The sequence below is a fragment of the Mus musculus genome, chromosome 3 (assembly GCF_000001635.26).
Source record: "Mus musculus strain C57BL/6J chromosome 3, GRCm38.p6 C57BL/6J".
Lineage (NCBI taxonomy): Eukaryota > Metazoa > Chordata > Mammalia > Rodentia > Muridae > Mus > Mus musculus.
The window spans coordinates 55,253,640-55,270,869 of NC_000069.6; the positions used below are offsets into that span (position 1 = coordinate 55,253,640).

The 17,230-nt window shown below is 41.3% G+C and overlaps 1 protein-coding gene across 10 annotated transcripts in view; it reads left to right on the forward strand.

The window, feature by feature from the left end:
* The window catches only part of Dclk1 (doublecortin-like kinase 1), a 296,766-nt gene that overhangs the window by 11,337 nt on the left and 268,199 nt on the right, over positions 1-17,230 (forward strand). For all 10 annotated transcript variants that reach the window (XM_017319447.2, XM_006500983.4, XM_006500982.2 and 7 more), the window contains exon 3: positions 2,226-2,572. In XM_017319447.2, coding sequence (XP_017174936.1) covers positions 2,226-2,572 — 347 coding nt within the window. The remainder of the gene's footprint in view (positions 1-2,225; positions 2,573-17,230) is intronic.

The window sequence follows — 17,230 nt, forward strand, 5'->3', positions numbered from 1 at the left end:
TTATTTAGGACTGAAAGAGAAATACATCTATAGTACACATTATAGAAAAATTTGAACAATGGGGAATAAAAGCAAAACTTCCTTATCTCTCTAAACTTATCTGCAATCCCTATTTGTTTCTGTCCTGGATTGCTTTTCTGTTATAAACACTATGATAAAAAGCAAACTGGGGAGGAAAGGATTTATATCCGCTCACATCTTGTAGTCCATCATGGAGGGACATCAGGGCAGGAACTCAAGGAAGGAACCTGGAGGCAGGAACTGAGAGCAGAAGCCACAGAGGAGTGCTGCTTACTAGCTTGGTCCTATGGCTTGTTCAGTTTGCTTTGTAATATAACCCGGAGCACCTTCCCAGAGGTGATACCACCCACAGTGCGCTGAGCCCTCTCATATCAATATCAATCAGAAAATCCCTCTACAAACTTGCTCATAGGCCAATCTGATGGAGGCATTTTCTCATTCCCAAACAACTCTTGTTTGCGTTAGGGTGGAAAACAAACATCTAACAAAGATAGTTTCTTTTTGATCTCAGACACAAGCAGGTTTCTATCTCAGAGGCACATGTAGATACATGGAATCATGGATAAGAGCACATGCTCTGGAGTCAGACCAATCACTGTTTGGATCTTGGTTTTATCCTTACTAGTCATGTGATCTTGAGCAAGCTACCTAGGTCATTACATCTCAGTGTGCCCTTCAGAGAGAAGAGTGCTAGGATTGGACTCACAGGTTGTGGTGAGGATTGCAGGTAGATAGCATGCATCAGATGGCTTGTCTGCCGTATGGCTGACTTACTGTTTTAAATTGGCTTTTCAAGCGTACTGCATGGTTGCGAGCAAAGCTGCCTCTGGCCACTTGTAGAGCAACTGCACATTTGAGATGCTTTCATCTCCACTGTCTATTGGGGAGGTACTAGAGAACAAATCCAGGCCTGTGGGCTATGTATATGCTAGGAACATGCTCTCTCACCAGGCTGCATTTCCAGGCTTCCTAATTGACCTCCACAGGAACTCAAGTGACATTTCATTGAGTAAACCATTACATGGAATCTAAGGGACTGGTCCAAGGTCACAAGCTTACCTAACACAGTCTTGAGCCACATAGATCTTCCCACTGATATGTTCATTCATGATCCTCAACAAACCTTGAAAACTACCCTGTTACAGCATCATATATGTATATGTATTTGTATGTATATATGCATACATATGTGATATTTACTTTGATCCTGGTGAAAATATCCCTGGAATAAGTCAGACTCTGCTAATGTAAGGGGTTTAATATTTTTAAGCTTTATGGTTTCTTATGAAGCATAAGTACATGTTTGAAAGAAGTGTTTAAACCTCTCAGCAAAATAAATGTTGGCACACATTTGTGCTGGTTACTTTTATTTATTTATTTATTTATTTTGTCATTCTTGACACATCCAAGAGAAGGGATTAAGACATGTTTTTAGAATCAGTTATTTCATAACTTGCTGCCTCTCAGCACCTGTGTTCTGGTCTTTTGCATATAATCTATATATTTTCAGACCGAGTGTCTAATTAGCACACTCTCGAGTCATTTATTAATAAACATTTTGTGATATTCCCGTGCATTTGTGACACTACAGATTATAGGCTGGTCATTCTCTTCGTTTTTGCCAATCAGCAAGTTTGAACTGACTTCCTTATTTGCATGGCTTGGTCGGCATGATGTAGACAACAGAAAAGAAGGGTTATTATGTTGGCTGCCTTTCATAATTTTATCTGGTCAAACAGAATCTTTATAGTATACTCTCATTACACGTATATATTACCTATTTAAGAAGCTGTGTACTGATTCATTTTTAGTTTTCAAATTATCTCAGGAACCAAATGAATGTGCTTCTAATTTTGAAGTTTGCTTAAAATTTAAATGCCCCTAAGTATCAAAAGATAACGTCAATTTTGAATTCCAGTTCTTTTTCTTTCGGAAACTGATTCACGTCTATTGGGATTTCTATCAGCAGCCAAAGGGAGAGACATATTTTTGTTTTTCCTTTTTTCCCCATCCCAAGACGCCAGTCTGTATAAGAAGTGAGAAATGGTGGGTTTTGTTTTAACTCAGTCTCAATCATTCTTCCATTGATTTGAAAAGCATAGGCAATTCTTGCCTCTATGTAGAAAATGTGAAATAAATGACTGCATGGGGGGGGGGATGGGTTCCCATGGGTGTAAATTTGAAATCCTCTTTCTCTTCTTCAGGTGAAAGCTATGTCTGCGGCTCCATCGAGCCCTTTAAGAAGCTGGAGTACACCAAGAATGTGAACCCCAACTGGTCAGTGAACGTCAAGACCACCTCAGCCTCCCGCGCAGTGTCTTCTTTGGCCACTGCCAAGGGTGGGCCTTCGGAGGTTCGGGAGAATAAGGATTTCATTCGACCCAAGCTGGTCACCATCATCAGAAGTGGGGTGAAGCCACGGAAGGCTGTCAGAATCCTGCTGAACAAGAAGACGGCTCACTCCTTCGAGCAGGTTCTCACTGACATTACCGACGCTATCAAGCTGGACTCCGGTGTGGTGAAGCGCCTGTACACTCTGGATGGGAAGCAGGTAAGAGTGTATGGGGCGTGAGGACTCTGATTTTATGGGCAAGAGCCAGGAAGTTGGGAGTGGGGACTATACCCGGCACACAGTGTTTTGTTGGTTGTAGAAGGAACTGGGTCATCTACTCATCAGCAAACACTTGTTGATCTGAGGCTAGCTGAATATTGGTACCAGACTGAATTAATCATAATAAAGAAAAAAACTCAGAGGGGGAACTGTCTTTCAAGATTAATCATTATTTTTCATTATTCCAGTAGTTATTTGCTTAGCATAACAATACTGTTCTGTCTTCTGTTTTCAAATTTGTCCTCTGTACTTTACGGCCTCTAAGAGCCTTAAAACCGACTAAGATGCTGAGAGAAAGGAGGGTAATGGGGGAAAAATAAAAATCATTTGTTGAGCTAAATCACAATTTATGATTCTATGTCTCAGAAATGCTCATTAGTCAGCTTCAATGGAATTATAGAGATTAAAAAAAAATCTAGCTAAGGAACGAACGGCACGATTCCACCTGGGCTACTTTAAGGTTTGTCAGGACACAGATGGGGAACTGCAGGAACACACCACACTGCTCATATGCACGGCGTGTTTGCTGCTAACTCAGAGTTTAATGGTGCCCGTGTTTGTTTATGGTGATTATTTTCAGCATTACTACCTTTGCTTGAAATGTATGTTTCTGCAATATATTTTAATCAGCATTTAAGAATTTCATGCAATATATTTTCATCATATTCATTCTCTACTACTTCCCTTAACGTCTACCAGACCCACCCCACCTCCTCACATCCTTCCAACTTCATGTGCCTTATTTATTTTTTTAATAACCCACTGGATCCAGTTTGTGCTGCTTATATATTTAAGGGTGTGGGATCACCCGCCGTAGCATGGTCGACTTGCCTGTAAACCATCTCACTTCCCCAGAAACCATCCCTGAAATGTAGTTTTTAATGTGGTTCTTTTTTATAATTTGAAGGCAATTTGAAGGATTTGCATGATTTAGCTCATCTTAAAATCTAAGCTAGATTCATAATGAAGAGACCCGTTGTATTAAGTAGAATTCTCATGAAAGTTCCTGAAGGCTAACATAACCAAACTTTATGAATGAGAATAGATGCTAATACTATAAAATGTGTCAGTAACGAAGAATCGCTACCCCAGGGATCCATTTAAATGTCCTAACTTATTAAAATTCATTAGGAACAAAGGAGCGTGCCGGTCATCTGTGAGTATTGACCGTCTTCTGCTTGTCTCATAAAACTTGCATGTAGATAAGGATGTGTGGGGTAATATTCTCCATCGTATAGATCCTAGAGGCTTGGATGTCATCTGTGCATCAGTAGCCAGCAAGTCCACCATGGGACTGTGAATTATCCCAAAGGGCAGCAAAGAGATGAAGGACATACTTAGACATTTCAACCCATCCTAGGTTGTACAAACATCCCATAGTTCTGCGTTTTCCTGGGATGATTTTATTTTTTCAAGATAGGTATTTACCTGTTTTCAGAAAAAAAGTAAAATTCCAAGACAAAAAAAATACATGTATGTGAAGTGGAATGGGGGGCTATGTGGGTAGAGGAAGGGGACCAGCAATGCCAGGCACAGGGGACACAGGTGGGCAGAGGGGACAGGCATGAGAGAGAACAAAGTGAGCAATGAGGCTAGCTAAGAAAGCTGTAACGATGCCTCTTATTTTGTATGTTAATTAATTTAAAAGAGTTTCCAATTATTTATGAGTGTTCCTCCCCTCCTTCCCCCTCCCCTCCACCCCCTCTACTGCTTTTTCTCATTTACAATTTAGGGTATTCAAAATCGCTATATACTAAGTTACCAAGTCAGGCGCCACTGCTTCAGGTAATCCTTGTAGCACCTAGCCATTTACTTTCTCCCGAGCTGATAGAATGTTCGCAACTGTTTCTTCTTCCCTGGATTCCCCTACTGTCAACGCAGTGGCTGTGTTTCCTATGGACGAATGTAAACAATCAGTGTGAATAATTCAGTACGATTGGACGTAATCCAATGTTTAACACTCAAAGACTGGGACTTAAATCTTGGTTTTGAACCAGATGATTCTGAAAACATGTGACTGAGCTTCATTATTTCATCAATAAGATGCGGTGATTATTACCCTTGTCTTGTACAGCGCTTACGGTTGCAGCTCCTGACAGTATATGTGATAGAACTGCAGAAGTATAATTATAACAGGTTTATTGAGGATTGTTTTAAGCATGTGGCATGTGCGAGCCTGCTTAATCCCTGCAAAAGTTGTATTCTTGTTCTTACTAAATAGAGAAGTGTACAAAGACGTATTTGTTAAAAACGTTAAAAACATACTTAAAGACAACCATAGTGGAGGTGGATTTGAGCCGGTGATACTGGAGGACTTGTGCTGGTAATCAATCATTATATCAGGGCAGACCAGGTTAAAGCATGGAATACCTACAAGACTATTGAGAAAGTGTTTAAATGGAACAGTGGCAGACAGCTTTCCATCATTCCAGGGAGAACTATGATATCATTAACATAGAAAGAGAAAAGTATTTTGACCCATAGGTTTGCAGGTGTTAATGGCCAGGTTGTCTGTTCCTTTGGGCCAGTAGCACGGCAGGACTCTGTGGTAGGAACTCAGGCAGGTGAGCAAAAACATTCATCACAAATCCAGCAAGTGATGAGAACAGAGATCATGAAAGGCCTGAAACCCTCTTCCAGAGTCTCTATCTCCAATAACCTAAAGATTTCCAATGAAGGTCTACTTCTTAATGGTTCAACCAACTGCCCATGGGACCAGCCTGGGGCACACGCCGTTAAGAAACAGGCCTGTGGGGGATGTGCAAAATTTAATCTGTAATGGGAGCATTTTCCCAAGGAATCTCATTTGAACTTTTTCAGAATAGAGATGGATGGATGGATGGATGGATGGATGGATGCAGGACAGGAAGGTAGACATTTAATCAAGATAGATGATGGTAAATCACCCCCACTGCAGCTATTGAAACTGGCTACTGAAGTTGATTGTATTTTTGTGAAGCACAGTTTTCTGTGAAGAATTAGATGACAGAGTCAAAGAGCATGAAGGATGTTTGAATTCCAAGTAGGAAAAAAAAAAAGTCCTTCATGGACCCCAGCTGTTTTTGAATCATTTTCTTTCTAAAGGGGAATCTGCCCAATAAATAGTTTGTTCAAGTAGAATGGACAGTTCTGGCAGAGACTGAGGTTGGGTAAGCCTCCAAAAAGCAGCCGGTTTCTCTCAAGCCTTCCTATGTAGTGGCACTCAGTGTACAGGAATGGCATCTTAACACTGTGTCTCAGTTAGGTTTCTATTGCTGTGATGACCATGACCAAACGCAACTTGAAAGGAAAGGATTTATTTTACGTATGACTCAATTGTCACACTCCACTGCCGAGGGAAGTCAGGGCAGAAACTCAAAGATGGAAGCTGGAGAAAAGGATTGAAGCTGAAGCCATGGAGGGATGCTGCTTACTGGCTTGGTCCTTATGGTTCAATCATCTTGCTTTCTAATTCCGCCGCTCCAGGACAACCTGCCCAGGGGTGCCACCGTACACTGTGGGCTGGGACCTCTCACATCAATTATTAATCATGAAAATGCACTGCAGACTTGCTCACAGGAAAGTCTGTTGGAAGAATATTCTCAGTGGAGTTTCCCTTTATATGACTCTAGATTGTAACAAGTTGACATAAAGTTAGCCAGCACACTCAGTACATGATGGCATGGGTGCCATGTGCTGCCACCAGGAATTAACCTTTTGATGATTTGTACTAAGTTTTATCAGCAGCACCATCCTCTAACCAACTAAATGATTTCTGCCACTCGTTTATCGATTTTTATTTGCTTAACTAAGGCCTGCATCAAATCCATAAACTGGATGGAAAAAAATTCAATTTGCAATAAAAACTAAAAGATAATACTTTTGCACTGAAGAAATAGAGCCTCTTACAAAATGAATGCTTGAGTGCTTTTGGTAGCTGTGTTATGAGGAATGAGGGTGATGTACAAGCTGAAATGATTTCACCATCACCTTCAGGCAGCACACAGATGTGTTATGGATGGAAACAGCTGATGCTGTGGTTTTAGCGGTAACAGTAAAAGCCGTGCCCACTGTTCACTGCTACTCAGAGGAACTGGGCACTGGAGGGCATGGTGCCCACACTGTTCTCACTACTTCTTGCCACCACGTGGCCTCCTAAATTTGCCGCCTCCTATGGTTGCGTTAAAGCCATAGCCTCAGAGTTCATTCATCCTCCGGCACTTGTTTCTGAGATATTTTTAGACTGCACTAAGAAAACGAATGTACTGTAAATGTTTCACTGTGTAAAGTGTCCACAGGAAGCTGCAGCTGGTTAAGATGACCACAGCGGCTTATGAACACACGAGTCCAGAACTGTGTGGCTAAAACACTTCTGTGTCTCCCACCCTCTGCACCCCACCAGCTTTCAGGATGATTCTGCCCATCATGGCACCAAGCTATCAACTTCCATGGCTGCCGAATCTGAATTCACATGAATATTTGCCAAGCTCTGTTTTCTGTGATGCTTCATTTTCCTCGCTCTTGATTTAGGGACTCTAGGAAAGCAAAGGGGACATGTGCAAATCGAAATCGCACCCCATCTCTGCACATCTTACAGAGGTCCTCAGAATCTGAGAGCCTGAGAGTCACTTCCTCTGGCATGTCCCAGTGTTGGTTATTCTCTTACCCTGCCAAGCTGTCACTCCTGGAGGTCACTGTGTTAACACAACTAAGCTGCAGAGATACAAGATTTGATATAAGCATAGCATGTCTCTTGAATCCTTTTATGGAAATGTCAGTCTGGCTCTCTGCAGCTGGTAAGTCTCCTAAATTCGTGATTATTGACACTTCCTTAGAAATATAAAGAATAGGAAGTGCCCAAGGTCATTTGTACAGCGAAGATCATAGGCAAGGCATTTCCATATGACCCCCACCCCCTCTGAAACACAGCAATGGTAAACCAGATAGTCTTTAAACGGAAAACATTGGCACATCTGCATCTTGCCTATTCTTAAATATTGAAGATATAGCGTGCATGGTGTTGCAGTACACTCAGAGAACACGGGGCAGGGGTGGGGGGGGCAGGGATGCTACATTGCTATCTGATAGACATTTCATATAAGCAGCACACATTGTAAAAACCCACCAGCACTAGCATGCCGGCACGAGTAAACAATGATTGTTTATCCTATGTGAAAAATCTTGAGAGTCGTTTGGCTAATGCACAGTATTCCCTCCTTGCCAGTCATTTCACTTTTCCTCTTTCCATGACCCAAGAGGTCAGTCATGGCTGGAAAATGTCAAGTGGGAAAATTCTACCATTACACAGGGAGAGAGAGAGGCGCCAATGCTTGCAACTCAATTTCAGAATGTTGTTGAAATTGTCCTACTTTACTGTTTGGTTGCCTAAAGAATTAGTGAAGCACATATCACAAGATGGTCTTTTCTTTTTTTTTCTCTTGGTTTGAGATATCTAATTTTAATCTGAGGTAGTTTAGGAGCTGGAGAGAGAGATGGCTCAGGCGTTAGGAGCCCAAGCTGCTCTTGTAGCAGACCCATGTTTGGCTCACAGCACCCACTTGGTGGCTCACATCCATCTGTACGCCCCGTTCCAGGGTATCCAGTGTTCTCTCCTGGCTCTGTGGGCTCTGCACACATGAGGTGCACATATACATGTGCAGTCAAACACTTTTACATGTAATATACACATGAATAAATAAAACACAATGGATCTTTAAAAATAACTGTATTTATAGAATAAGCTACATCTTCCTCTTATTAGTGTAAGAAGAGATAAATGCCACTAAATATCTGATCTTGGTTATGATAGCAAACATTTAAAAAATGTGAAAAATGAAAGTTTCTATATAAAAAGTAGGAAATAAAAATTCACTGGCTCTGAAGAGGATAGCTCCCATGTCTGTTGATAATCCTGCCTTTCTCTCTTTTTTGAAGAAAATAAAGCTTTTTGGTAACTCTTATTCCCATTGTATGTATAAACTCTTCATTCTGATCTATGTAATTTTTACTATTATTATTTATTAGCTATATTGGGAAAATGAACTTAGCCCTTTTCTCGCTTTGTTTGCAATTAGTATAAAAAATAGTTTTACTGTTAATTTAGTTCCCAGCCTCCATTTTAAATGCCAGATTTAAATTTTCAACAAAAGCTTAGAGCACATGTTCAACTATCCTCCCAACTCACTGGATCTGGGAGTTGATGGAAATATTTTAGCCAATTTCAATGAAAAGGGAGATTAAAAATAATTATGACATTTTGCTTAGAGAATTAAAGTGTTCAGAGTAGGGTGTGCTATTTTAGATGATGTGTGTTTGGTGGCTAATCAAGGCTTAGCTGCTACAAGTGTCCTTGTGTAGATTTTAATTCCTCCAATTTGGGATGAGTTACATCCTCTTCTGCTTGCTGTAATCAGCTATGGGTGCCTGCAGTAGTGTGTGCTCTAGAAGTCCGTTTTCTAGGATAGGAAGTATACGCTCTGAATGTTCTGAAGCAGGACTAAACCCCCATTTTCCAAAGGCCCCTCTGTAGAGTACAGAGGGACCTTTGGCAGACTGTCTGGGATTGCCTCCTAGTGGTGACTTCTGCTTCATAAAGGCTGGGAGCCCATGGCATCACCCCTACTTGGGAACTTAGGGCCCTGTTGGAATGGTGGAAAGGCTCAGAGTCTAAAGTTAGCTGTGAGTGGGCTTCATTTCAGTCTGAAAGGCTAGCTTGCAGTTTCTCCTTAAGCCTGAGAAATTGATTTAGATTCCCCACTTGGTTCAAATCTTGGATGTCCCTCAGGAATCTGTGTGTTAGAGGCTCACTCCTCAAGCTGGAGGCTCTAAGAGGTGGGAACTGGGAACTAGTGCAGTGTCATTACATCATTAGGAAGTAGTATCAGAGGGAGCTGTAGGAGTCAAGCCCATCTTCTTCCCCCGCCTCTCTCTCTCTCTCTCTCTCTCTCTCTCTCTCTCTCTGTATGTTTGTCTTTATAAATATCTGCTTTGTTTTTGTTGTATGTATAGGTGTGCCCCTGTGTGCTAGTGAGTGCACACAAATACAGTTAATTATGGAGGTCAGACATGTCAGATCCCCTGGAGCTGGAGGATGCTGTAAACTAAACTTGGTTTTACACAAGATGAGTGCATACCCTTAGCCCCTGAGACACCCCTTCAGTCCCTGCCCAGTCCTTTGACCCCACAACTATGAAGAGGGTGGTTTACCATACCACATGCTTTCTGCTATGATATGTTGCTTTCCACAGGCCCCAAAGCAATGTGGCCAGTGGGCCATGGATTGGAACTTCTAAAACCATAAACCAAAATAAACCTTCTCTCTTTCAAAACTGATTATCTCGAATATTTGTTAGAGCACCGAAAAGATGACTAGTGTACTGGTGCCTTAGCCACTGTGCTATTGCTGTGAGGAAACACCATGCTCAAGGCAAGCTTTACAAGACATAATTTAATGGCTTACAGTTCATGGTCATCATGGCAGGAAGCAATGGGAAGCATGGCAGAAGGCAGGCAGGGCTCTCGCGCAATAGCTGAGAGTTTACATCCTCATCTACAGGCAGCAGGCAGAGCTAGAGCTAGAGCAATAGACAGACACATAGACAGACATATGATAGGTAGATAGATAGACTATAGTAGGTAGGTAGATAATAGATAGATAGATAGATAGATAGATAGATAAATAGATAGATAGACAGACAGATAGATAGATTATATGTAGATAGATAGATAGATAGAAAGATAGATAGATAGATAGACCCACCCTGGTGTGGATTTTTGAAACCCCAAAGCCCACCACCAGTGATACAGCTCCTCCAACAATGCCACACCTCTAAATCCTTCCTAAACTGCCCACCAACTGGGAAAAAGCATGCAAATATATAAGCATAGGGCCCATTCTTATTCGAATCACCACAACCACCTTACTTATTTAAAAATTCAAAGCCTGTATATTGAATTTGCTTAGGATAAGGGATTTTGGATGTATTGTAATTTAAATATAGGTAGGAACAGTTACACGACACAAAAAGAGATACACTGGTTTTGTGGACTGATAGATTTGGGTCAGAAGTCTGTCCTCTACCCAAGAGACAGTGAAAAGCTTCCTCCCAGTGGGAGCAATTAACTGTTGGATAATACTGTTTTATCCCTTGTGTCATAAGGATAATAATACCTGCTTTATTGTCATAGTGTTGAAAGAATCCATGTGACATTCAGCATTATGACTGGCTCCTGTTCTAGGTTGTTTCTCTGTTGCTGTGATAAAACACTGAACAAAAGCAAAGGAAAAGGCCTGTTGGGCTTATAGGCTACTGCCCATCACCAAAAAAATGTCAAGCTGGGAACTGAAACCAGAGACCACAAAGGAGCTCTGCTCACAGGCTTACTTTCCGTCCTTGGCTCAGCTATCTTTCTTGTATAGGCTAGCCCCACCTGCCTAAGGATGGTACAACCCACAGTGGGCTGGGTCCTCCAACACCAAATAATTAAGAGAATGCCCCATAGATGTGCCCACAGACCAATCTGATGGAAGCAACTTCTTAATTGAGATTCCTTTTTCTCAGGTATGAGTAGGTTAGTATCAATTTGACTAAATAAATAAATATGAACCATGAAGTTTCTAATTACTGACAGTTGTTACATTGAAATACTAAGAGCTTAGTTGTTTGGTTATTTTTGGTTTATGAAAAATCATGTTTGAAGTATACCATTGGAGCCAACTATTCAGCAATACCCCTTAATGATGACCAATCCCCCCTCTCTCTTTCTTTCTCTCATTGTAAATGTGTCTTTCCCCATTGTCTGAGTTAGAGTTTTACTGTTGTGAACAGATACAATGACCAAGGCAAACTCTTATAAAGGACAATATTTAATTAGGACTGGCTTACAGCTTCTGAGGTTCAGTCCATTATCATCAAGGCAGGAAACACAACGCTTTCCAGGCGAGCATGGCACTGGAAGAGGTGAGAGTTCTATATCTTGTTCTGAGGGCCAACAGGAGAAGACTGGCTCCCACGTAGCTAGGACAAGGGTCTCAAAGCCCACTCCCACAGTGACACACTTCCTCTAACAAAGCCACACCTCCAGCTGAACTACTAAAAAGTACTATCAGTGTTTTATCAGCACACTTGTCATTCAATTGTAAATTCAGCTTGGGAGTTGCTTACTTTGCTTGCTTCTTTGAAGTGCACAGGGCATTCCTTAAGGATATCTACATGTTGGTCATCTATTTAACCATAAGGCTATGTTAATATTGTTAACATCATTTGCTCAATATCTTCTCATATTAGCCAGTCATTACTCATATTTATACTGAATATTATTACCATGATGATTCGACACATTTCTCTGAATTAGCAGCACTGTTTGGCTCCGAAAAGTAAAATCTCCCTCACTTCCCAAGATCATCTCATCTATAGATCATTTCCTTGTTTCTTGGGAGAACTCACAGTTCCATCTCTTGGGATCCACTCACTGCTACTGTACATAACCTTTAAGTCCTCATTATCTTTGTCTAATGCATGCCTGTTTCTTCTTTAAATTTTATGGCATGTGGCCAAGAAGGTATCCTGCTGGCCTGACTTTGTAAGAGCTTTGTTCAGTTAATGATTTGAAATCTCAGCAACTGGATGTTTTAGTTTGGGTTTCTATTGTCATGAAGAGACACCATGACCAGTCAATTCTTATAAAGGAAAATATTTAACTGGGGGCTGGCATACAGTTCAGGGGTTTAAGTTCATTGTCATCATGGTGAGAAGCATGCAGCAAGACATGGTGCTGGAGAAGGAGCTGAGAGCATCTGGATTGGTGGGCAGCAGGAAGAGAGAGTAACACTGGGTCTGGCTTGAGCTTCTGAAACTTCAAAGCCCCACCCCCAGTAACACACTTCCTCCAACAAGACCACACCTACATTCACGAAGCCATACTTCCTAATAATGCCATTCCCTGTGAACCTGTGGCGGGGGCATTTTTATTAAAACCACCATGCTTGACAACTCTCCAGTTTGTCCCAGACCATGCTTTTAAAATTAGCACATTGCTCCCACCGTCCAGCAAAATGCACACCTATGGCCATGGAGGGTCAAAAGTCATATAGGTCATTGGTTACCTCAGGCTCCAGTGGTGTGGAGTGCTAAGCAAATTTAATATTTCCCAGCAGTTTAACGAGACTTTGAGATGCCCATCTTGATCATTGCTTCCTGTCTCGAATGCCTACTTATGAAACACTCTTAAGATTATTTATAAAACAAAATCCATCTCCCAATTTGGAAGCACTCTTAGAGCTGCTGGATGCAACTTAGTCCTGTGAGGGAGCAATAGATATTCTGTTAGAAAGATCTTACCACCTTAGTCAGACGACCTGACTTCAACCTTCTAGATGCCACCTTGGTCATCCAGTGTCTAAAGGAAGGGCTGGCTGATAGATTTAAAAACTGGTGAAGAATCTCCAGGAAGACTCTTCCCCAATTGTGAAGCTGCAAACCTCCAGAACTGAGGGCGTTAGTGGTGTCAGCAATATGCCGAGACAGATTTCTCTGATTAGCTTAAATTTCTTCAACCAAATTAAGCAAAAAACAACAGCTTCAGAAATTAAATGGAACTTTAAAAAACCCAATTTTAAATCTGAACTATGTTGCAAACAGCTTGCCCTCAAAACAAAAGGATAGATGGAAGATTTAATTTTTAATTGGTGTGTTTCATCACAGATCAGTATGTAATCAATGTAAAGAATTTCCATGTTAATGAGAAAATATTAAGATAAATTAGAATTACCCATCGTCTGATGGACAAGATGTGTCTCAGCCATGTTTTGGTCCATTTTCTTTGCTTTATTTTTTCTTTAATAGAAAAAACAGAGTTCTTTAAATAACTCTACTTTGTATAATCTGATTGCCTTTCCTTGCTTTTGCCCCCTTTGTTTTTGGTCAGGTCTAGGTATAGAACTCAGGGTCAGGTAGACAGTACTGGTCCACTCAGTATTAAACCAACTGAATGCCATTGATGTTTTGTTTTTTGAGATTTTTTTCACTAAAGTGGTATAGGAGTTTTTTAAAAAGCTACTTATACAACAGAAACAAATTGCAAACAACTCTATATACTAAAACATGACTGTCTCATATTCTTAAAAGTCCTCTAAGGCAAGTGTCAGTAGACAGCAGCAATTTCATCCACATTCCCTCAGTGCCAGACTGCAAATCACATGGCAAGAGATAACCGTCAGTGGGAAAGCCTCCAGGCCTTAGTATGAAATGTGTTCCCGCTGAAATCTAGCCTTGATGGGAGATGGATGCTGTCTGATAAGAAGACTTAATGGAGAGTAGGGGATACAGGGAATGGTGAATGCACTGTGCAAATGCCAACATTGAAGACGAGATTGATGCTTGTCGTGACCAGCGAGTCCACCTACACGAGTGCTGCTGGGTGCTGTCTGTCTTCCTCCATACCACACACAGATGAGTGTTTTCCTCATTCATCTTCTGGGCATCTTCAATGGGCATGAGAAAAAGTCAATAAAATTCTCGTGAGCTGAATTTAGATCATCGACTGTTGCCAGGTACAGTTCTTACAAGTGGGAAAACTCTCAACATGGAAGACGCCCAAAACACAAGGGCGTTTTTTAATGTTTAATTTTAATGGGAAATGGAAGAGCAAATAACTTTGAAGGTAATTTCTGCCAAGGTGCCCAGGTATTTAGTGCCAAGGATTTCATACCTCACAGACTTGTTTGCTGAGAATAGTGGATGAGGTAAGCCTGTGGAAGTAACATCTTCAAGTGCTTTTCTTACAGTGTAGCTGAGGAGGCTAAAAGGCAAAGGAGGTGTCCCTACTTGGGGCATCTGTGGAATGGGATCCACACCAGTCAGGACACACAAAGCCCAACAAACACATTTAAAGGCCCAGTAACCCACTCAGCATGACCTCTTTTGTATAGGAAAGTCAAAAATAATGACTTCTAGCATCAAGTCAGACCTCTGTGTGGAGAGCCACGTCGTTGCCTCATTTCTCCTGCATGTTTGATGCTTTGCCCTGGGATAAATGGAATTGTCTCCATAATTCTCACCCCATTTCTGGACTCGGTGTCCTGTGAAAGAATTGCATGCGAAAATGATCGTGTTGCTTCTTGGCAACATCACAGTTTTTTTTTTTCCTATAACAAAAGTTCCTTCTCTGTTTTATTTATATTTCATTTCAAATTGATAGCCCTGGTCGCTTTATATTTAAAAATAAACACCCTTTTATTAAATTATCATAACATGTGGTGACCCTGATGAGATGGGCAAGAAAGGGAGACCAAAAAAAAAAAATCTCTTTGACCTCTTTTAGTTGGAAGGAATCAAGCCTCAAATATTATTTCACCATGCAGAATGTTGACAGTGACCATGAGACAGACCTCTTTCCAAGTCAACTATGTGAGCCAACTGCTACAGACAACTCTGTGGTTTAGCCAAACTGGAGCAACGGTTTTATGTGGATTCTGTCAAGAAGATGACACCTTATTCTTTTTACCTAAAGTGTTTTCTTGCAGAGACTATGCCAGTTCTTGTAGCTTTCTTAGGTCAGAAAACACAATGCTGTCTGGGTCGGGCACAGCACAAATGCTGAGAACAGTTGCTCTCCAATGGCATCATCATTCGAGAGAAACCCCGTATCACATTTGTGTATCCCTGTAGGTAGCAGAGGATTGGTGAGAGTTAGTTTTACTTGGAAATGTCCCTGAAGTATCTGGACAGTCTGAAAACACTTTTAGGCAAATTGCCTTCAAATTTTTAATAAGCACAAGAGTGGTTTTGTTAATGCATTCAGAACTTAAATAATACAAAATGCTTAGCTTTGTGTACCTATGTATCATTAAGTGGCTTTTGTTAAAATTAGTCCCTGCTCATAACGCCTGCGGCCAATTTTAAATGACTTGAGAACAGTTTGTAATTGTCCAGATTTCAGTGTCAGTAGCCTCTGCTTTCCCATGAAGGCATGTTGGCAGTCAGAGCAGTGACATCAATTCACTTAAAACTTCAAGATCATAAAAGCCAAAAAGTGTGTTTCTGGGGTTGTCACAAACACATTTCGTGCTTTGAGTACAGGAGAAGAGAAGGTATAAAGTAGAGGGTCTCAACCTGTGGTTGTGACCCCTACTCCTTTGACAAACTTCTATCTCCACAGACTTCTATGTTACAATTCATAACAGCAGCAAAAGTATAGTTATGAAGTAACAACAAACACATTTATGGTTGGGGATCACTAGAATGTGAGGAACTGCATTCAAGGTTTGCAGTGCTGGGAAGGTTGGGAGCCACTGGTCTAGAAGAACTGGAAGTTCATTGATAATCAACATTAAAGACACTTTTTCCCCCTTTTCTTTGAAACATTAGCCTTTATTTATTTTAAAAACTTTCCCATTTTATTAAAAATATCCTTTTCTCATACATATACCCTGATTATTTCCCCTCCCTCTGCTCCTCCCAGTTCCTCTCCACCTCCTCTCCCCTTCAGATCCACTCCCTGTCTCTCACTAGAAACAAACAGGTTTCTAAGAGATGACAACCAAACGTGACAAGACAAAATAAAATAAGATCAAGCAAAAAAAAAAAAGTCACATCAAATTTGGACAAGGCAAACCAAGAGACCCCAAAATCAGAGAGCCACTCGTTCTGTCCTCACACACTCGGGAGTCCCATAAGAACGCCAGATTGGAAGCCATAGTGCATACACAGAGGACCTGGTGCAGCCCTGTGCTTGCTGCTTCAGTCTCTGTGAGCTCATATGAGCTTTGCTCAATGGAATGTGAGGGCCTCCCTCTCCTGGTGTCCCCCATCCCTTCTGGCTCTTACAGTCTTTCTCCCTCCTTTTCCATAGGGTTCCTGAGGGAGGGATTGGTGATGACATGCCAGTTAGGGCTGAGTCTTTGCTCTCATCTGCTGCAGGAGGAAGCTTCTCTGATGATGACTGAATTCGGCACTGATCTGAGTATAGCTGATATCACTAGACGTTATCTTTATTGTTATTTCTTTTTAAGACCAGTAGGATTTGGTTTTACCTTAGACAAAGATAGTTTATTTTTAAGGTCTCAAAATGAGGTTGTTTTTGAAAAAGCAAGCCTTCCTTGTGGTTAGATTATGTCTTTAAATTATTTAATCCCTTTCTTGGACTTCTTTCACTTGGACAGGCCAGGGAAGTGATCCTGCTGTGTGAGTTCTGTTTGAGCATCCTTTACTCTGTCCTCTTTTGCTATCAGCTGAAGGAGATCCAGACTTAGCAGCATCTGTGTGCCAGGGGATGACAGTAACTCAGTGTGGAATGAATCAACAGCTGAAAGAGATTTTGTTATGCCCAGCTGGCATCAACATGTCTGGTGGACTGGCCTCCCCAGAAAGCAAAGGCTCAGGGATACGTGTGTATTAGTTATGATTCTATGGCTGTGATAAAATACCATGGCCAAAAGCAACGTAGAGTAGAATATTTATTTCGTCTTGAGGGTCTAAAGAGTTAGAGGCTGTAATGGCCAGGGGAGCATGGCAGCAGGCAGCGGGCAGGAGCAGAAAGCTGAGAAATGTCATGTAGCTAGTGCATAGGAAGCAGAGGTGAACAGGATGAGGGCCAAGGATGTGGGGAACCCTTAAAGGT